The sequence below is a fragment of the Cavia porcellus genome, unplaced genomic scaffold (genome assembly GCF_034190915.1).
Source record: "Cavia porcellus strain 051 isolate PalLab524CR breed Dunkin Hartley unplaced genomic scaffold, mCavPor4.1 scaffold_10, whole genome shotgun sequence".
Classification (NCBI taxonomy): domain Eukaryota; kingdom Metazoa; phylum Chordata; class Mammalia; order Rodentia; family Caviidae; genus Cavia; species Cavia porcellus.
In genome coordinates, this window is record NW_026947493.1 from 82653036 (window position 1) to 82675564 (window position 22529).

Below are 22529 nucleotides of genomic sequence, written 5' to 3' on the forward strand. Positions count from 1 at the left end.
GCACAGAGTCCTTAAAGCAGTGCCTTGGTGTTTGGCAAACATGCCATCCACCTCAGCCTTCACTGTGATGCAATAATGGAAATAAATGAACCCCAGTTATTCCAGGAACATTGGAAACAGCTCAGGATGGCCAGGGTCCCGCAGAACAGAAGTCTGTAATAGGAAACCTCTCACTTAAAGGAAAAGAGGGGAGACAGTCAGATTGTTAACAGGGGACCAAGGAAAAACTGACCTAGGAACGGCAGCCAGTTCCTGCCCAGCTTCACTGGAACTCCCTGTGACTCCGGGAAAACCCTGATTTGTGGTGAGAAGGCACAGCCGGGAGGAGGTGTACGGTGTCCAGGAGCAGGGTCCTCGTTTCAAAAACTATGCAATATCAGACTCTGGAAGGTTTTTTTAAAAAGATCCCAGGTCCCCAGAATATCTAGAAATATTCACCCTCCAAATTACAGCGACTTCCGCTGGCACGTGAGGTGTGGATAGGAGAGCATGGCGCAGGTCCTCAGAACCCGGGGGCTTTGAGCCACCGCTCCACCTCATCCACAAGGAAGGGCAGGGGTCTTGGCCACAGCCCCGTGGCTTCTGCTCGGCCAGGTTCTCTGAGACGAGGGAGAGACAGGAACTGCGGATTCTCTGCCTGACTCCCTCACGGTGGTCCAGGACACCTTTCCACTCTACGGAGGAAGGCTGGCAGGACCCAAGAGGGCTCAGACGTGTGGGAACATAAACTAGGGCAACCACTCTGGAAACCCGCATGGAGATTCCTGAGACTAGACATTGCATTCGACTCAGCTATTCCCCTTCAAGGACCCTTCCCAAAAAAGTCAGAGATACCACAGAACACAACGCACAATAGCTAAGTCTTCGGAGCAGCTTATTTGTCCATCAACAAAAAGGGATAAAGAAGATGTGGTACTTACACACAGCGAGTACTGCTCTGCGGAAAATGGGTGAAACTGAGACCATAGTGTTAGGTCAAACAAATCAGACACGCAAGCTTAAATATTGCAGGCTTCTCTTAAATGAGAACCCCAAACTATGAAACACAAGAGCAAAAGCAAAGCTAGATACCAGGAAACAGGGAGATAGATCTTTGGAAAAGGGAGAGACCAAGAGGTGGAGGAGGACAGGAGAGAAGGTTGTAAAAAGAACCAAGATGCATTATGTGCGCGGACCAGCTTTCCACAGGAGTGCGATCATTGTGTGCTGCAAATGAGGACCAGTAAAAATAATTTTTTGCTCATCTTTGGCCCCCACATCTCCATCAGCACGATGAGCTCCAGCTGAGAGCCCAAAGCCCAGCCGATCACCAGGGAAATAGGGTCTTACATTATGGCACGGAGCTTTGCACTTACTTTAATTTCTTGGCGCGAGCTTAGTGGATTCACCCTCAAAAAACTTTCCCAGAAATCTAGTGCCTTGTGGTTTCCAAGGAAACTATCCCAGCAAATGGTTGAGATTTATGAAATAGAAGCTCAGTCTGGGGTTTTCCAAAGAAAAAACCTTTCAGTACAAATGTGTCAAACGATGACCCTACACTTTTCAAAATTATGTTGTAGCACACCTGCTGATGCTGGGGTGGTCTCCAGGAACAACTTTCAGTTCAGGTTCCCTCAGGAAAGGAAGGCCACCAGAGGGGTCTTTGCAGCCTCCAAAGGACGCACACAAATGACAAAGTGAGTGTATCAAAGTGACCCTGATGGTCTGCACCGGGCAGGACCACCATGCCCAGGAAGTAGAGGGAAGACAGGACCTGGAGTGGGCTGAGAAGGTGCTTAGTGACCAAGCCTGGTGCCAGGTCCATCCCCACCTGCCACACTTCTGTGACGCTCCTCGAGTCCCCGGAAAGCTCCGAGCTCCCAGGCCACTGAGTGTGCCCGACAGAGCCTGAAACATGGTGTGCCTGCACGTACAGCATTCTGGTGACAAAACTGAGATTTGTTCTTCCCACTTTCCTGCACCTCAAAAAAATTCTGCTGTGATAACATAATTATAATCAGAAGACACTAAAATGCAAATTATGAAGACAACATACAGATCAAAAGTATCTTTCTATAGAAAAAAGAAGCAGAAAGATTCCCCTACCTCTTTAAAAATATCATGTCACCTATGTTTTCTAAAAGATAATTGGGAGCACAGTCAAAAAAGAACAAAAGGTGAGCAAGTAACAGAGACTACTTGAAATTAAACAGATATTTAAAGTATCAGTTTCTGTGCAATAGAGTACTACTCTGCCGTAAAGAAGAGTAAGTTTGAGTTACTTGTAGGAAAGCATGTGCTCCTGGAGACCAACATGTTAGTGAAATAAATCAGGAGAGGTCCCAGAGAAGGAGAAAGGGCAGGTGAGCAGGGAGGTGGAATTTACGGAAAAAAGTGAATCCAGGCACCGACTCCCCCCGATCCGGTCCTGGCGCACGCAGTGCAGATGCGGACTGAGGAGAATGATTCTTTTCTAAGCCTTGAACTTGACCGTCCTAGCACCGATGAAGCACAGGGTTAGTAAACGGTGCAGGACTGGAACACAGGAAACTCTTCATCGGCATCACAGGCAGTGACAAAAGTCCCTTTGCAGGTCACGGTGCACCCTGGGCTTCCGGGCTGGGAATGAGAGAGCCACTCCCGAGGGAGGGAGCACCCGCAGGCGGGTCTAACAGAGCAAGGCTGGTAACAGCCCTGGGACTGTAGAGGAGGGAGACACAGAGGCAGAGAGACAGACAGACAGAGAGACAGAGAGACCTTAGAGAAGCGGGAGGGCTGGCCTCTGGATTTAAAATATAAATTTCATCAGAGGTTGTTTGAAAACGGGAGGGCTGGCCTCTGGATTTAAAATATAAATTTCATCAGAGGTTGTTTGAAAACACACAGCTAAGAAGAAAAAACAACAGAGAAGGAACCAAGGAAGAAAGGAGAGGACGCACTGTCACACTGCCACACTCACTATCACCACAGTGTCTTCAGCATCCCTCGAGGGATTCCCTCCGTCCTCCAGGCCACAGAGCCGGGACAGCTGGACTCCTGAGAGGCCGAGGGGTGGAGGGGATTGCTCCTGAGACCAGGAGGTGAGGGCTGGGCTGGAGCAGCGTGGACTGCGGCCCCAGAGGCCAGGGCCAGGAGGGCGGGGAGTGACACGGGGACACGAGGCCATGCTACTCCCACATGAAGAAGACGGAGTCTGAGACCTGAGATTTACCGAGCCCCGAGGACCCGCAGACAAGGGCGCCCCCAAAGCAAGGGCAGAGCAGGGCAGAGCCCAGCACACAGCGGGGAGCACCTAAAGGTGCCAGGCTCAGTTCAAGCTTCGCAGTGGAGAGATGGCAAACGATCCCTCTCCCCACGAGAACTGCGGTCCGAGGCATGGGGTCACGTGCGTGATGGAAAACGTCAGAAAACCCCAAAGGAGGGCACCCGCTGAGCCGGGCAGGGGGGCACGGGAGGACCGGGCGGAGGCAGAGCCTCCAAGGGACGCGAAAGGAAGAAAGGGCCCAACTCTGGCACCCAAGACGCAGCCGGGGAGGAAGGAGGGGCCGGGCCCAGCTCCGCAGTGACCCAGCAGGGTGCAGCAGGCACAGGCCTGGCTCAGTGCCAGCAAGAAAGCAAGCAGACACCTTGCAAAGAAAAATCATCACTGCTTGGGGCAGAGATGGAGAAGGAAGGCAGGATGGAGAAGAGCAGGGCGCTCCTGCCCAGCAAGGGGAGCTTGCGCCTCCCAGGATGGCAGACGAGACAGCAGCTTCCCCGCCCCCCATTCCCACATCACAGTGAATCCGGAGACTGCCACCAGCGCGGGTGGGCGCAAAGGAAGGCCAGGCCGGGGCAACCAGCAGCAATGGGACGTCTGCCGCTCTCACGATGATGGGGCTCGGGCCCCCCATTCTCCACCGGACTGCACAGGGCACACCCCGAGACAGCGCGAGCGGGGAGCGCGAGGGAGGAGCCAGCCACCCCAGGTCCCACCCAAGAGGACAGCCCGGGGACCCTGCCCGAGACAGCGCCCAGAAACACAGGGTCTCTCGGCAGCGCCGGCTTCCAGCCGCGCTCTGGAGGCGGGGAAATGAAAGCGAGAGCTTACACTTGACTTTTGCCTTTTTTAAAAAAAAATATGAAATTTAGGGATAGAAATTATGTTTGGAAGCCTAATGGGGAGAACAGCCTTCCAGCTGAACGCTGTGCCCACAGCCCATCGCTAAGTCTCACTGAAGACAAGAAGGGCTCTAACACAGCGCACCTGGCTCCCGTGTCAGCCAAGCACCTGTTCCCGCGTCGGGAAAAATCACTTGAGTTTACCTAGCAGACTAAGGTTTTTACAAGTCTTTTCTGTTCTCCAGTTATTTTTTCCACGGGTGCCTCTGTGACATGTGCTGGCCCTGGGAAGGATGATACCAACGAAACCCAGGAATATTCCTCACTCCTTTCTTTGAGAACGAAGAGCTTTCGACACACACTTACACTTCGGCAACACTTTCCGAGAGCAGCTGTCCAAAGGCTCTTCCAGTAAAATGCAGTTTTTTTTAAAAAATAATCGCTACCATGGTCTTTTATTTTATGTGCCAGTAATACAATCACTGTGGAAATTATCTTGGAGAGTCCTCAAAAAACTAAAACGAGAAACTCCATTTGACACAGCTGTCTCTCTTCTAGGCAGATGCTTGAAAGATTAAAGACATCATGTTCCACCACAGAGACATACCCATGTTTATAGCAGAACAATGCACAATAGCTAAATCCCAGAAGCAGCCTGTAAGACCGATGACAGAGGAATGGATAAAGAAAGTGTAGTATTTACACACACACACACACACACACACACACACACACACACACACAGAGCGGAGTACTACTCTGCCATAAAGAAGGACGCATTTGAGTCACTGGTAGGAGAATGGGCACATCTGAAAACCACTGTGTGACATGAAATAAATCAAACCCGCAACTTAAATATCACTGTTTCTCTTACACGAGAAACCAAAAGTATAAAAAAAGAGCAAAATGAAAGGTAATCATGGAAAACAAAGAGATCGATCGTTCATAAAAGGGATTAGGACTAAGAGATGGAAGAGAGGGAGGAAGGGGAGGGATAAAAGAGAATTAGGGTGCGTTCTGTCCGGGGACCCACTCCCCACAATGATGGCAACCGCTGGGAACAGCAAACACTACCACCACCACCCCGAAATGCCTAGGTCCAAGCCCTAACCCTAACCCTAACCCCCCGGAAACCCTAAAAGCCACCGCGAGGTGACCAATGAGGTAAAAAGACTACATTTAGGTCCTTTGGGCTCCTCGGAAGGCCGATTCTGTGATAGCAGCTCTCACCTCTACCATCCTAAATGCTCCTGACACCCCCTCCGGGGAGCCGCTATAGGGACAGGCGCCCCTGCGTCACAGGCTGGGTCACCGCAGATTAACGACGTACACTGTAGACTACATGAACAGCTGTCGCAGAAGGATGAAAATCAACTCCACGGACCTACGAGTCCTTCAGTGCTGACTTCTAAAGAGCGAAAGCCCACACCACCCAGCAGAGTGGGGTACTTGGTAAGTGACGCACTTGGGTCACACGTGACCATTTTGCTCTAAGGCACTGTTTTAGAAAATGACTCCTTGAGGTGAGTTGCAGCCTGCATTCCAGATTCAGGGTCACCCAGGAGGTGGGCCCACAGGGCGAGCACAGAGCCACACACAGCCCTGGCCCAGGCAGCCTGGTGCTCCTGGGAGCCACTGTGGGCATGGGTGGCTGGCCATGGGGCTGTCTCCGCCTTCTCCACCCAGCCCTGGAGGCCATGCCCTGGGCCTGGCCCTGCGGCACTCTGGGCCTCCAGCCACCTTGGCTGACAGCAATGGCTGCTGCTCGGCTCTGTGTGACCCAAGCAAGGCTCTGCGCCATGCACGGTCACAGGAGGCCAGTGGTCACAGCCCTTTCCACAACCCGCTCAGACATTTGGGGGGATTCCTCTCTTACTATGGATTGCTGTTCTCAGAATCGCTGAGTATTTTAACCTCTGTGACTGACACAAGCCAGGCATGGTGGCAATGCCTGTCATCCAGGGCTTGCTCAGGAGGCTGAGGCAGGAGGGCAGCCCTGAGTTCAAGGTCAGCCTAAACGACATAGCAAGGCCCTGTCTCAAAAAAAAAAAAAAAAAAGCATAAGAAAAGGATGAAATAAAATTAAAGAATTTGCAAATCTAGAGGAGTGGGTTTCGGCGAGTTTCTTTTTCCTAGCGTGTGCCCCTGTTCCTGATGACCGTGGCAACACCACCCATTTTTCTTATTCCTCATATTCCAAACCTGACAAATCGATTATGTCTGTCTGTTCTTCTTCCAGATGCTTCTGAGGCTCACACCATGACCCTGGCTGGACCACTGTGAGCACATCCTCGTGAACACATTAACCATGGCACACCCTTACAGAGCTGCACACAGGTACACACAGATGTGCTCACAGATGGATGGGTGTGATTGCACACGGCCCCCCACCTGGGTGCAGGGTAGCAGACATGTATAACGGGCAGACTGGACCCCCACACGTGTGTGACCCACATTCCCTACACGCAATGTCAGCAGACAGAAGCTCGGGCCTTTCCCTCGGCGCACAGGCTGGGGCTGGATGGACGCTCACCGGCTGACCGCCCCACCAGCGGTGGTTGAATTTCTCGCGCCCTCGGAGGTGGAAAGTGGCGTCGAACACAGGGTCGTACATGGAGTTGCCCACAATCCCATGCGATTCTGGATACAGTCCCTGCGGGAGAGCAGTTAGTGTCAGAGCAACAGTGATCTGTGCACATCTGTCCTGTGAAAAGTTTTCTCATCACAGAAGTTTTTATAAGACAGTTTTTCATTTCCAAAATCATACAAGGTGTGTGCAGCCTTTTGAGTTATAAACCATTTGAAAAACCTGACATTATTAGTAAAAGAAACGAAATATTTTTCTTAACTGTTGGGACAGTAAAAACAACACTTTCAATATTGTAGCCATCAAAGAAATTTGATTTCTAAATCTCTTTTCCTTCTTTCCAAGTTCGAGTTCTCTCCCATAAATAACAGAAAGTGACCCTAAAATAAAACATAATTTGTGTTTTACAAAAAGAAAATCAGGTAGATTCAGAGTATCTGAAAATGAAAGCACAGAAACTTTAAAATCAGCTTCTCTAGTTTTGCAAATTTAGCAAATAAACCACAGGCCGCCTGGTGCTGGCGAGAAGCTTGCTATGCTCTGACGCAGGTGCCCCGGGAGAGCCGGGGCTCATACTGACGGGCTGTGATGCCATCACACACAAAGCTACCAGCTGCTGTGGGAGTCAAAGTTTCTGGAACACTGAGGAATGTGCTTTAAAATTCTCTAAGCTGGTGGTGCACACACCTGTCATCCCAGCACTCCAGGAGGCTGAGGCAGGAAATTGCCATCAGTTCAAGGCCAGCCTGGGCCACACAGTGAGCTCAAGACCAGCCTGGACTACACAGCAAGACCCCATCTTGACCTGCTGCCGTCTCCCTTTAAGCCATCCCCGGGATGCCATCAGGCCTTTGGACACGCATAATTTGAGAAAATACTCACAGTGGCCAAGGTGTACAGATTGGGGAAGGTTTTGGTCGGGTACACGGGCCTCATGTAGGGAGAGTGCGTGCCACAGGACCCTGGAGACACAATAGCAGCTGTTAGAACCGAGGAACCCGTGACGCTCACCCCTTGGAGAAACCCATTCTGTGAACCCCGAGGAAACCTGCATGTCTGACAGCAAACCGCACTCGCACACGGGTCGGGGGCCGGGTCCCGGCTGCAGGTGGGGGACTTACTCAGCTTCTCGATGTTGGGCATGAGCTTGGTGCTCTTCTTCATGTAGGACGCTCGGAAGCCATCCACCGAGAAGATGATGAGAGGCGGCCGGACAAAGCTGCGAGGGCCACACATCCATCACCGCTCGGCACAGCCGCCCACACTGCCCAAGAGCAGTGACCAGGGACCTCCCAGGATGGGTGTGTGGGCAGCTGGGCTCTCCACCACCTCACATCCGAGGGGACGTTGGCCCAGACTAAATGACCAAGGGAAGGGGCCGGACTCTAGAGTTCCCTTAACGGACGCCCTCCGCCTTAGCTCGCCTGACAAACAAAAACAGTTCGTGCTGCCTTGTAGAAAGCTGTATTTGCCTAGAAAACATGCTCCTCCATCCGCCACCTGGAAAAGTCCTCAGTCTTTAAAACCCAGCTCGGAGTTTCCTCTTCAACAGCCGGCTGCTCACACTTTTAACCTCCTTTAAATATTTCTTCATGTACCCCTTCCAGCATGCCGCGCTGTAACGACCTGTCAGCCCGAAGCCCCGCGTGTCTCTCATCTCCCTATTTCATGGACCCCCAGTGAGTCTTCAGCAACTCATACTCAGTAAACAAACTCATGAGGGAAGGAATGGGTGCGTGGATGGAAAATTATTAGCACTCCCGTAACTATATCTAAGCACCTATTTCAGAGTTCCTTTCATTGTGATTATAAAATGCTTTCAAAAATAATTTAAATTATGAAGGTCTCTAAAACGTATATCAAGGGCTTGAAGATTTAGCTCAGTGATATAAGCACCTGCCTGGTAAGTGCTAGGTGGTAAGTTTGATCCCCAGTACCAAATAAATAAATACATGTACATTAATAAAGAACTAGATTATTCATTTACCCAGGCCGAAAGCCAACATACAGTTGATCAATCAAACCCAGGCACCCTAAAACATGTGCAGAATTATTTCTAACAGTTTGGAGCTAACTGAGCAAATGTGAGTGTGTAATTTATTTAAAGCCACACAACAAACCTGACACCTTTTAAATGAGTCACAGGCTCAGCCCACTGAAGCTTGTGCCATGAGCTGACAGTTACTGGGACTCAGTGTCTAACAGATTGCTTTTTCCTCAAACATCAGGAGTCAGGGGCTGTGCCACCCTCTTCTACCTGCCCTAAGGAGTTCGAAGGTCTCTCAAAGCTTAAAGACACCTGGGTTCTGAGCCTCGCACTGTGTCGCCTGACACAAACCTGAGTTTAGAAGACTGAATACATTGTGGAAACGCATTTGCTGAAAAGGCCTTTTCTGCCAGGCCTTGGAAAGGTCCCCTAGTGTCAGCAGTTTCCTGGAGGCCTCCTCAGTGCCTGGTCACACCCGAGCAGAGGGATGTCACTGCAGCCCGGCGACCCCCAGGCTTCAGGGTGTCCCGGGGTGTCCCGGGAGGACAGTGTTTAGTTCCCGTCTCCCGCTTCCGTTCCCCTCCCCCACTCCTCCAAAGCACCAGAAAAGCAGAACCCCAGGGCAAAACACCAAAACAGGAAAAAAAAGTCCCTGCCCGAAACCTTTCCTTCCCCATGACACTCAGATACACTCTGTAAACCTTCAGCTGCCTGGACGGTGGGGATCGTTCTCTTCAAGTCAAAAGGGGAGAAAAAGACCTGTGTTAGAGGCAGCTTCGGGTCCTGATCACCCGTGAGTCCTCGCAAGTTTGTCTGTGGAAGGGGGTTTCAGCTCTGCAGCATTTATCACCGCGCACCCACCATGTTCCATGCTGCATAGCAACTAATCACCCCAGACTTCGTGGAGTCCCTGAGGTCACTCACCCGGCCGGACACTCGGGGGCCTTGATCTCCTCGCAGTCATCGTCCACCCAGTGTGATTCTCCTGCAAGGGAAAGTGACCAGGTTACTGTGCAGGGTCTGACCTGAAGTCTGGAGTCTGTCTGGCTTTGAAAGTTCACCCGTACCTGGGGGAAAAGCTAAGATTCATAACCTCCAGTGGGGTTTATTCCAGCCTTCAAAGTCTGGATGGTTAGTAGACTTTAAAAAGCCAGTGATGTCAGGGAACAAATTTTCATGTCTGTGTCCTCCAGAAACAAACAGTTCAGTCATTAGATGGGACATTCTTTTCCCTACCCTGCAGATCGCAAAGCCACAGACTGTGTGGCACGGCGGCCCTGAAGAGAAGGCGGAGGGAGAGCTCAGGGCGGAAGGGGCCACTGGGGACTGGTGACGGTGGGGACATTGTTTGCGATGGATCCACATGTACAGCCTCGAATTTAGAAACAAAGACTAATATTACCTTTCATTCTAATCCTGTTCAGAGATCTGAAAGCATAAACCTTTCCTCTCCCTGAATCAGCCCTATCAAAAACAGAGAACAAAAAGTATCCAGGTTGAAAATATATATACATTTTTTAAAACACATATATTAGTGTGGGCCTCCAATATGGCAGTTTGGGGTGTAGCAACTTTAAGAAATGAACGTTAGCCAGACGTGAAGGCGCACGCCTGTAACCCCAGCACTCAAGAGGCTGAAGCAGGAGGATGCTGTAAATTCAAGGCCAGCCTGAACTACATAGTAAGACCCTGTCTCAAAAATAAAAGAAAGTCAAATTTTTTTTTAAAAAAAGAGGCAGACTCTGGTGGAAGAGAATTAGTCAACTTCTGGAGAGACTAATGCAGGCACCACAGGACTGGATCAGCTCCCATGACCATGGATGGCACAGGGGAGTCTAGCAGTCCATCTCCTGCACAAGCTCCCCCTGCTGAGACACGAGCAGGCTTGGGGTGATGCAGCTAGAGAGTCCTACCAGAGAACTGACCGGTGGGGCAGCCCAATCTTACACCATCAGCCTCCAAATCTATGATCTACAAAACACCCAGCCTCTGAGAATGTGTTATAGCAACACAAAACTTGCCAAGACGCCTTTCTCTGGAGAAACAGACAATGATCACCAAACATTGGCCTTAAATTATTCTAGGACAAGCAACAGTGACAGGCATCAAACGTGTTAAATGTGTGGCCCCCACTTTGGAGAAACCTCTCCCACATGAAGACCTCCAGAATAGGCTCTAATCAGTGAGTGACAGCAGGGAAGCACTGTACCCCTTAACGTGGGAAACTTTGCCAAGTGTGTAGCAGCCTAGGGGACCCCATACAGGCCTCGCCAAAGTACTGCAACTCAGATAGTAAGCCAGCAAAAGCTGCTTTAATGTGTAATCATTCAAGGACCAATGACACCTAAAACTTTTCTTCTTCATCGCCACGTGGTTTTTATTCTCATGGCCTTTGTGGTTCAATGGCTCAATTAGCAAAACTGACAAAGAAAAGGAAATAAACTCTTAATCAATTGTATGCTTTAAAAGTATAACTGTTGGGGTGAAGGACATTCACAACCCAGTGACTGTTCAGGTAGTGGATTTGCCGAATGTGTGAGCACCCTTTCAGTGTAGCCCGGCAAATGACATATTTCAGACCTGATTCGCTTTTCTCCAGAAATCTTTTGAACAGAAGCAGTGATGGGCTCCATATCCGAGAGAGGCAAAGGGTTTAATTTAAAAACTAAAAATGACTTAAAAGCTATAGATACAGATTCCCAAGTTTTCCCAAATTAACACCTCTTAGGGGCTGGCTCGGTGCCCGACACTCGTTGAAGGCAGGAAGTGTCTTTCATCCCTCTCTGCCCATTGGTTATTGTTAATTATTTCAATTAACAGTAGTGCAGCATCAGCCCTGAGAAAACAACACACGGGCACATACAGCTGGGGTACCGCGGGAGCTGCCGGGCTCTCACGATCCAAACCAGAAACTGCGCCCTGCAGCCCGCGCCTCGGGAAACTTGTGCAAAATTCATGCCTTTGGTCCAAAGCAATAACTCTGAGATCTACTTTTCAGAGCCACCCCAGAGCAGGCCAGGGTGAACCCGTCCCGGAGAGCACGTCCTTCCCCGATGCCCCGGCCCCAGCCCTGCCCCTTCTTGGGGCTCAGGTACGGTACGAAGCACCCCTCCATAAAGTCTGTGCACAAACTCCTGCCTCAGGCTCCGCATCTAGGAAACCTGACCTAGAACCAAGGAAAGGTGCAGAGTCGCTTGCTTGTCACGGTCCCACCGGCAGAGGGCACTGTGCTTTAGCTCTCGATTATTTAGCGTGAGAAAATGCAGAGCTCAGCTCCTCTCCTCCTCCCCAACCACAGGCCAGGTGTCAGACCTGCACCCGCGGGATGCCTGGGGACACCCAGTCCTCACCCCCGGGGACCCCCCGGGAACCCCCCGGGACCCCCGGGACCCCGGGCCCGCACCTTTGCAAACCACGTGGTAGTTGGTGCAGCAGTCCCCGCGCGCCAGGCAGTCCTCCGAGCAGTGGCAGGCGTGCTCCTCGTCGCGAGCCTCTCCGCACCGGTCCTTGGTGCACTCCCAGCCGCGAGCTGAAAGGGCCACAGCAGGTTCCCTGAGGTCCCATCCACGGCACCACGGGAAGGGCCACGCTGGCCCCGGCTCCCCGCAGAGCGAGCTAAGATCACTGGCCTTCCGTGACCTGGGTGTGGAGGCTGAGTGTGCCCGGAGAAGTCACACTCAGGATGCGTTTCTGATGATTTTCAGATCAGAAGACAAACTCAGAAGCCCCGCGGAGCTGTTCTGGAAAAGTGGAAGTGGAAAAGACAGGAAAAGTATTCCGGCCACCCACCATGTCCAGAGTGTCCAGAGCGCTCGCGCAGTGTGCGGCAGGGAGCCTCCCGGTCGCTCAGGGCAGTCCCTAGGGGTCTGCTGGGTTGCTTTGGGAAGCAGCTTTGCTCATTCTGGATCAGCTCGATTTAAACACAAGAGGCAAACTGTGCTGCTACAAACCTGGGTGCCCCTACATCCTCGCGGCAGGACTTTTTACTTTGTTTTGTTTTCCTTTTTGTCTTTTTGAGACAAGGTCTCATTACACAGTTTGGGCTGGCCTTGCACTCACACTGTAGCCCAGGCTGGTCTCGAATTTGCAATGATCTTCCTGCCTCAGCGTCCTGTGGTGCTGGGATTACAGGCACGCACTACCACACCTGGCAATGTTTTTTAATTTTACCTTTTTCCATTAAAAACAAAACAAGGAGATGGCAGCTGTTGCACGCTCTAGGGCCTGGAGCCCAGGTCCCTACAGAGATCTGAAAGGTGAAGAGTTCCAGACCACGGAGGCCCGGGAAGCTCCTCCACCGCCAGCATCCCTGCTTCCCAGGAAGACAGCAGGCGGGGTGCAGATTCCTGTCCCAGACTCTGGACTGAGAGCTCATGGTCCAACCCTTCCAAGAAAAGATGGTCAGAAAAGGATCTTTCTGTTTTAACCAGAACACTGCGTTTTCTGTTGGTTTGACTTTTTGGTTGACTAGAAGTTCAGAGGCAGGAAAAAGAATCACATCTCTCCAGGCTGACAGTGCCACAGGCGTGAATATCCAGGAATCAGTCGAAAATGTACACGAAGGTAAAGGATGGCTCCACGCCCGGCCACATCCCATGCTAACTCACCATGGGGACAGTAGTGGTCTTGGGATGGACTAAGAGCCAGAGAGACCAAGGCCCCACCTTGGGGGGTGCACACTGCAAATAGAACAGGCGGTACACAGCAAGGAAACCAGCACACAGCATCTGGGCAGCCAGCACTGCACACTGTGAGGTGGGGGAACCACAGAAGACTCTGTGGACAGTGCGGGGTGCACTGGGGGCCATGCTGGGGGATGGGCAAGAAAAGCATCCTGGGAGCCAGCATGGTGCTGCCCGCCTGTCGTCCTAGCACTCGGGAGGCTGAGGCAGGAGAATTGCTGAGACTTCCAGGCTACTTAATGAGAGCCTATCTCAAAAAACAAACAAAAAACCCCACACAATAGAATAGAATTCAAAAGAAAATTAGGAGTCCAAAGTCAAAATAGGAGTCAACTGTGCCACTGTCAAAGTAAATATGTGAAGTAAAATAAAAATATTTAACCTTATTGGAAAATAAGGTTACCTATCAGTGCAGACAAAAACGTCTTTAAAGATGAGTGTTTGGGTTGGGGTGTACTTCAGCGGCAGGGTGCCTGCCTCACACGCACAGGCCTGAGCTCTGTCCCCAGGAGAGGGAGACACAGGGAGCAAAAAGAGGCGTGAAATGCTCTTGTGCCCTTTGATAGAAATGTAAGCATTCAGAAATATATTTTTATAACATACACTTAAATTATTTAAATGCATACACACTTCGATGCAGAAACCCCCTGAATCTTACGGCAAATAAACAGAAGTACACGAGTAGGACTTCTTGAAGCATTCATAGTAATAAAACTTGAGTCATGAATGCCAACCAGGTTTCAACTCAACTAAGTAGCCATTCAAAAGAATGATTTGAGGCTGAAGCAGGGAGCAAAGTTCAAGGACATCTTGGGAAACTTAGCAAGACCCAGTCTCAAAATAAAACAGCAGACGGGCCGAGGTGTGGCTCGACGGTGGAGCGGCTGCCACACACAGGCAAAAACCGGGGTTCATGCTCCAGTACCAAAGAAGCAGGATGTGTACAATGCTTAAAAAGGTTTAGGGATGCAGGACTCCACCCGTGTACACACACGCACATACTTGAGTGAATACACGTGCATGCAGGCCCAGCACACAGAGACGCAGATAGCGGGCTTTGTTTATGCTGATACCCTTTGCTTGTTCCTGCAGAGCACCTGGGCGCATTAGTGGAGCCTCACATACAAACTGCCACTCTCCTATCGGAGAGTGACTGTCCCTGCTCTCGGTGTCTGTCACCTTTGTGCACAGGACAGCACATCTCTGCAAGGAACTGGGGCTGGGACCTCAGGCTGGTGCTCTACGTCAAGGACACGTAGGGAGGAAGTGCACAGCACGAGGGGACCCTCGGTGCCCAGCAGACCCAGGCTGCTCGTTTGTAGGAAGGCCAGGGCTGAAAAGCAGTACAGTCTTTTAGTCAAAGCCTCTGACATCTGCTCATGGCGGCCTCGGCACTGGGGCGCAGACCCGCAGCAAGGGACCTGGGAGACGTTCCAGCACGAACCCCGGCAACGGCAGCGCAGGGCGGCTCGAGTCTGGAAGGGAATTACACAGAGAACATCTAATTAAGGGCTCCTGATTTTGCAGGAGGTGGGGGAAATGCACCAGAATTAGTAAGGGAGTCGATGTCCGCTTTCATACATCCAAGGCAGTGGTCTCAGTTAAGAGAATGATGTCCCTGTTGCTAATTATGTCGTTAAAAAGATCAGACTAACAATAGCCATGATAATAGGAGGGAGGCTTTGAAAAGAATTATTGCCATATAAAAGTCCAAAGGTAAGCAATAGCAGGCCATCCCGGGGTGCTGAAGCCAGCCTGGTTACTGTCTGAGTAGGATAGGCTGGGAGGGGCTCTGCCCAGAGGTGCAGGGGGGACCCCGACAGGCCCCAAGGAAGCCTCATGTGAAATGTCTGGTTCCCCACAGAGGCTCTTTCTCACGTTATGTGCATTTGTCCCATAGAATAAGTGTAAAGAAGGGAAAGAAAGCCTCGGAGGAAGAGTTCAGAGCTGCCCAGAGCAGAAGACACCAAATAAAATCCCACACCACCTTCTCTTCACTTCGAGGAGGGCCGAGAGTTGGTACAGAAAGTGGGATGAAAGGAAAACCAGGGGCCAGGCAGGCGAGCCAAGAGCATTACGCAGATGGGAAGGAAACCAAGAGACGAGACAGAGGACAGGGGACATAAAGGGCATGAAGTCGGGGTGTGGCCCCCCCACTCCCAAGGGTGAAGGGGATCACCATGCACCGCAAATATGCACTCATAAAAATAGCATTTCATACCTAAAATAAATAAAACCCAGCACTCCAAGAACATGTGCAATCATAGCTCCTGTCCACCAGCACTGATGCAGGAGGTGACACCTTAGACAGACAGGAGAAGAGGTGCAAAGGCCCAGCATGAGCTGCTTCAAACCAGCACAGACTGGCTCCTGATTCTGGCAGGAAAGATGTCCACACCCGGGGTAAGCTCACGGTGCAATCAACAATCGTGCAGGAAACAAAGCTCAAATGCACATCTGGGTCGGCCCAAGCAGGGGCAGCCTCAACACCCCACATGGGGACTCCAAGCCACCGGCTGGAGGCTGCCCCAGCGCAGAAGGCACCTACCGGTCTTCAGACACAGCTGGTCGAAGTCGTGGCAGCAGCTGCTGTAGCTCTTACACAGGTTGTCACAGCGGCAGTCTGGGGGTCCGACCTCCTGAAGTTCAAAGCACCTGCCCTTGCAGGAGCCGGAGGTGTTGGTCCAGGGAGAGTCTGACAGGACTGCAGGGACAGAAAGCAGAGGGTGGCTTAGGAGTGCATCACATCCCCGGGGGAGGTGGCCCACAGGTGGCCGCTGGGTGACAAGCCAGGCTCTGTCACCCACTTCCCGTGTGCTGTGGGAAGGGTGCGGAACTTGCTGGTGCCACCGCTTCCTCGTCTGGCAAGTGAGGATTGATTCATAAAAGTAACTCTAGGGCCAGGCACGTGGCCCAAGCCCATCTTCGCAGCACTTGGGAAACAAAGGCAGGATCACTCCTAGTTCGAGGCCAGCCTGGACTCCCCAGAGACACTCTGCCTCAAAATGAATAAATAAACGTGAAATAACTCCAGGTTGAAATGAGAACTTAACAAAGCAACCCATTTAAAAATATTTCATGGGGTATCAAACATATATAGAAAGAATAACAAATGTCATCAGTTTGATTGCTATTTTATTACTACAAATCTGGAAAGATGAAGCCACTGTGGAAATAGAAGTCCATTTTCCTACTTAAAAATCCAGGCACTTGGGGCTGGGGATTTAGCTCAGCGGCATAAGTACCTGCTTTGCAAGCAGGCAGTTGTGAGTTCGATCCCCGGTACCAATAAAAATGAAAAAAACAAAAAAAAAAAATCCAGTACTTTATAAGGAAAATGGAGCCCAAGTATTAGGGAAACAGTATGAACGCGTGTGGTTGGGACAGAAGACTTTACAACTGTACCTGTGAAAGCTGCACCCTACACCAGCTGCTGTTACACCATCTCGGCTGGCCAGAAACAAACCCTCTCTATCCTCATGTCTATCCTGTTTACCTAGAAATCTCAAGAATCAACCAAATTTTGGCAAAGGAAATAATTCAGCAAGATGGCAATTCCACTCATTTGGAACATACAAGCAATGTAAGTTTCAAAATTAAATGCAAGTTTCACTCATAACAGTACCTAAACATACTGCAGCTGGGCATAAATTCAGCAATATATTGTAGAATCTACATGAAAAGAGTATTAAAGGTCTATAAAAAGGCATTTCAAAAGAGCTACTTACATGTGAAAGCCATAGAATCTTTGCTGTATGATGTATCTTACTAAATTAGAAATATACTAATTTGTTCTAGATATAACTAAAGACACAAAGCAATCACCATAAAACATACAGAGTCCTTGAAATTTGAGAGACTATAAAAAGAATATTTAAAATTAAATAAATGAAGCCGAACGTGGTGGAGCATCCTGTAATGGCTGCACTCGTTAGGCTGAGGCAGGAGGATCGCTGAGAGTTGAGGCCAGCCTAGGCTACGAAGTGCATTTGAGGCCATCCTGAACTGAACTGCAGAGTGAAACCCTGTCTTAAAAAGACCAAAATAAATAAACAAATAGTAATGAAAATATGAAAGCATAAAAGTAATTTGGAAAGTATATGGGGAGCAGATCCTGAAGTGAAATAATGAAATAACTTACTGATGGGAAATAAACACATTGTAAGGCTGCAGCCCAGAAATAGAGCCAAATATATGGGAATTTATTTTATAATAAAACCAGCATTTCAAACCAGAGGAAAGCAGGAGGATTAACTGCTAAACAGTTTATAGAAAAATTTAAACTAGAGCTTGGTGCCAGTTTATACAACCGTTCCTGATGAATGGGCGTTATAAACAGTGTTATAACTGTTCTGAGAACACACATTTTAAGATAAAATAGAAAAGTTAGAAGTATCTATCAACATCCTTACATATTTTCATCTTTCTTCCAGAAATTCCACTACTAGGAATTTGTCTTTCTTATGTATCTGCAAAACTTCGCGAAGACCCAGGTACCAAAACGTTCACTAGCCGCCGCGCTGTTCTAACGCAGGAGGCAGCACCCCTAGAGTCCCCACTCCGGAGACAGCAGGAGAGAACGACTGCGTCCAGATGCGGAACGCCGCCCCAAAAGAATGGGCTGGATCTACACAGCTAATTCGGAAAGATCTTCAAGACATACAAATTCATTTTATTAAGGAGAAAGAACACAACAGCATCATCGTGTTAAATGCCATATATTAGATTTTGTGTTTGCAAAGGAAGATAAATAACCTGTATTAAGAACAAAGTACCTAACCGTGTGGTGGCTAAACAGCATGTGTCAGATTTAGTGCTCAGCAAAGAATAAAGACAGCCAGAAGAATAAAGCCGGAAAGAGACAGAGCCGGGGCTGGCCGTGGGGCTGGGGGAGAGCGTGACTTCTGCACACTGATGGTGTTCACGTGAATTTTCAGTTTTTCTCCTTTAAAACACTGTCGTACCAGCACGCTGGGAGGAAATGACCAAGAAGGTGCAGGAGACCATCTTTCTGTAGCTGAAGTTTCCAGCACTCTAAGAGCTCACAGGGAGTCATCTAGTTTTTCGCTTGCTTTTTTCTCCTGTGTGTGTGTGTGTGTGTGTGTGTGTGTGTGTGTGTGTGTGTGTAACACATCATAGAACACATGCTGTATGTATTTATCCTCATAGAGGTTACATCTGATGGGCTGTTCGTAATTTTATTTCCATTATTTCTGTATTTATGAGTGATTTCTCTGTTTTATACTCACAAGTACTAATTTTTAAATCAAGAAGTGACAAGTAGCCGGGGAGGGGGAGACCCATGCAAATGACACCAGGGCCCCCGTGCCATTGACCTGAGCACCTGTCCCTGGCCAGCTCAAGTCCCCTCTCCAGCCAGCATCACCCAGTACCAGCACCTGTGCCTTGGATCCATAGAACTGAGGCCAATGGATCCGCCGGGCCGTGTGACACCCAGTGCTGTCTCGTGTGGCAGCTCCTGGGATGCCAAACTCACAGCTGGGTCAGCTCAGGGGAGGTCACGGCACCATCCCCAGCACAGGGCCCTCTGCTCTGTCAACCACATTTCCCCATGGACTCTGGCCGGCCTGTCCACAGAGCCCTAAGCCACCACAGCAGGGGGAGGGGAGGAAAAGGAAGCTCAGAGAAAGTCCTCGCATAAAAATCAGAGATAAGGAAAACTTAGAATCCACCATCCCCGCTTTAATGCTGGTGCTCAGATTCACCCCAACAGCCATCTAGGCAACAGGGCTGTCCTCACTTTGTGAGCTCCAAACATGCACACCTGTCACCCCGGAGCCGCGAGGCTGAGGCAGGAGGATGGCAAGTTCCAGGCTCTCTGGGGACAACTTCGTGAGACCCTGTCTCCGCACAGTAACAAGAAATAAAACGAGGGCTGGGAAGGTGCTCGGTGCTCGGGTCTCAGATTCAGGCCCGCAGCCGCACGTAACACTGTGGATCATCACTCTGAGCTCCGCTAACCACTGAGGCTGCTGACGGGCGCCTGCCTGTGTCTCCTCTCCTCCGTATTGGTCCCAGCCAGCCCTGGGGTGCTCCTGCCTCGTGCCCTTTGCTGTCCCCTCTCCCTGAGTTCCTTCTCTGCGTTCACAGCATCTGGATGAATTCTTAGCCCGTGCTGTGACTTCCTTCATCCTACCGATGCGACTTGCACTGGTGTGTCATACCACTCACATCGGGTGCCCCCTGTAAAGTTAACTGAGTACTCTTGGGTCAGAGTCTCCCTGGCCAAGCCCCAGACAGCTTCAGGGAGCCGAGTCTACAGCTCTAGTGGGTTGGAGAGTAGCTCAGCGGCAGGGGCTGGGCTACACAGCTTCAGTCAGGAAGGAAATTCATCAGGAAGGAAAGCAGGGAGACACTGTAAAGTCTCCCCTATTCCAGTCACCCCAAGAAACCCAGCTGCCACCCGCTTTCAAACACAGAAGTGGCAGGTCCAGCATCCTCACTGCCTGGCCAGGGCCTGCACAGCCTCGCCCGCTGCCCCTGGCAAGCGGCCCGCATCTCCCAGGGGCCTGTAATGCCCTCCACCCACCTCCTGGCTTCTTTATTCCTTGCGGGAGCCCGCATCCTTCTCTCCACCACCAGCATAAGGGCGGGTTCCTAGGACTTCTTTTCACTGCTGGAGCCAAGATCAGATACGGGAGGGATCCTTGAGTATGCAGCTGAGTCTGAGATCCTGAGCGGTCCTTGCCCTGACAAATATCAGAGCACTCTGACATGGGCACTTGGTGTCTCCACCTCACGGAGATGGTCTCGAAAATGCAAGGCTCCCGGAACCTGTGGCAGCCAGAGGTTATTCTCATGGCTAAGACCACCTCAGAAGTCCAGGATGGAGGAGGAAGACAAAAACTAAGAGCAAGCAAACAAACCCAAAGCACCCAGAAAGATCCGGGGAGACTATTCTGGACAAGAGAATAGGATGTTGGAGATGGGGGTGAGGACAGGTGACACAGGAAGACAGGAGCCGGCACGGTGGCACACGCCTGTAATCCTAGCACTTGGGAGGCTGAGGCAGGAGGATTGCTGAGAGTTCAAGGCCAGCCTGAACTACAGAGTGAGACCCTGTCTCAAAAAAGAGGGGGTTATGATCACATTATATACATTGAAAGTCCCCCAAAGTGTAAAAGAGGGCATCTGGTAAATGGGGGATGATTATGTATGTCATGTGCAAGCGCAAACCCACCCCCAAGTCCTGTATTACACATACATTTTTTAAAGTATTAAGAAGCATCAAGGCAGAGACACGTAATGAGCACAGCAGAGGCTCAGAATTCCTGGGGAGGCGTTTGGCCAATCCTTTTATGAGCTTCAAATTATATTGCTGCCTTTTAAATGACAGACTGGGGTAATGTCATTTCAGTTCTCAGATACAGCCAGTGCTAGAATCTTGCAAACCAATGTCTTTATAAATAGATGCACTTTTTCAAGAAGTAACTTTGAATTTTAAAAATGTATCTACAATCCGACCTTCATCACTCTGCTACATATTGCTTGTTTTACCCAGAAACATAATTTCACAATTTAAAGAAACACAAGTGTACATTACAACTTCTTTCACCTAAATTTGTAGTGTAGGTGGGGACAGGTGAAATTCTGTTAACCTAGTTGAGGAAACCTGTTTTACTAGAATGTTCCCTTTCACAGTCTCTATACAGGGCCCTAGAATTCTGGAGATGCAAGAAAATGATAATAATTTAATGACACTCCCAGGAAGACCTTAATGGATGACATGAGTTCACCAAAACAACTTCACCCTGGGCCCCCGGTCACGTCTCCTCCTAAATCCTCCTGCGTCGTGGAAATTTTCCAAGCTGGACAATGTCCAGGAAGGAAAATGGTATTTAAATTTGAAAACTTTGAACACAGAATAAAGCTGAAAGGGTTTTTCTTTCAGGCTTCTGCCCCCAGGCCGCTCCTGTTTTGGGGGGTTTGCATGCTGCTCCCTCTTCACCCCCTGCCTTGTTTGGTCCAGAAACCAGGCATTTCCTGAACGTGAGCAGACAGCCTGCCCTGGGCTGCAGACCCCGTCTTCCCAGGAGGGTCCAAACAGAACCGGCGTCAGTGTCTCTCTTCCTAAGTGGCTATGGTTTACACATATTTGTCCTCTGAAGACCTAGGCAGGGCTTGTGGATGGTGACCTGATCGTAGGGGCACGATGTGCAGAAGAGCTGACTTGCTCTTAAGAGGTGGGCTTTGGGAGGAAGAAAAAGGTCACTGGGACCTGACCCGGAAGGGTTTAACTCCCTTCCTGCGGCCTCCCTGTTCCACTTCCTGGCCACCATGTCCTGAGCAACTCTCCTCCACCAGGCCCTTCCGCCTGCCTTGGACTCAGCCAAGGCTGGGCGGAAACCTCTACAAACTATGAGCAAAATAAGCCTCTCTTCCTTTAAGGTGCTGGTGTTGGGCATTCTGTCCCAGTGAAGGAGAGAGCCACACAAATACATCACCTTCTAGAAACATCCACTAGTGGGACATTGCTGATCTTTCCTCCGCTTCATAGCTGCTGGACTAGATTTCAGAGGCTTTATTTTTAACATAGATAAGTCTATCTGGGAGGTTTCAAACACTTTCCAAGTATGTATCAATACAGTGTCCTCAGGCAGAAAGACCTCAAAACTGCAAGAAAATAGATTGCTGTGTGATTTAGATTTAAAGCTAAAAGCTTTCATTCAGTGTCTAAGCAACTCAACTAGCTTTTAATGGTGGTCTGTAACATAAATCTTATCTGAAAATCTGCCAGCAAGCAAAGGAACACTGTCACTTTAAATCACAAGTATTGTTTATCAGGAGGTATAAATGTAGACACTGGCATTATTCCTGAGGATAAATCAAATATCATCACATACTTAGCACCTCATAAGTCTTATCAACCATAATGCCACATCTTATTCTCAAAGACTTTTTCAGAGAAAGAGTCCACATTATCCCTGTTTTCCTGGCTGGAAAGTCAGTTCTGTGAATCTCATCTGAGCTATCAAAAGCTTGGCTAAAATTTTAGAACATCTCAGTACAACTATAGAATTTTTTTCATTGACCAAGGATTTTTCAAATTTTGTACATAGGTTCCAAATTTTAGAAGTTCTTTCCTAAACATGACTGTGGAAGCTTTATTGATTTTTATTGATTTGACGATCCCTGTTGAGCTCCACAGGACACTGAGCTTTCTGGGTATGTA

The 22529-nt window shown here is 49.8% G+C and overlaps 1 protein-coding gene across 2 annotated transcripts in view; it reads right to left on the reverse strand.

Moving 5' to 3' along the window:
• Enpp2 (ectonucleotide pyrophosphatase/phosphodiesterase 2) overlaps positions 1 to 22529 on the reverse strand; it is a 71093-nt gene that overhangs the window by 44310 nt on the left and 4254 nt on the right. For both annotated transcript variants that reach the window (XM_063257666.1, XM_063257667.1), the window contains exons 3-8: positions 15885 to 16040; positions 12058 to 12183; positions 9579 to 9639; positions 7789 to 7886; positions 7550 to 7629; positions 6614 to 6733 (exon numbers count right to left, since the gene is read on the reverse strand). In XM_063257666.1, the coding sequence (XP_063113736.1) occupies positions 6614 to 6733; positions 7550 to 7629; positions 7789 to 7886; positions 9579 to 9639; positions 12058 to 12183; positions 15885 to 16040 (641 nt within the window). The remainder of the gene's footprint in view (positions 1 to 6613; positions 6734 to 7549; positions 7630 to 7788; positions 7887 to 9578; positions 9640 to 12057; positions 12184 to 15884; positions 16041 to 22529) is intronic.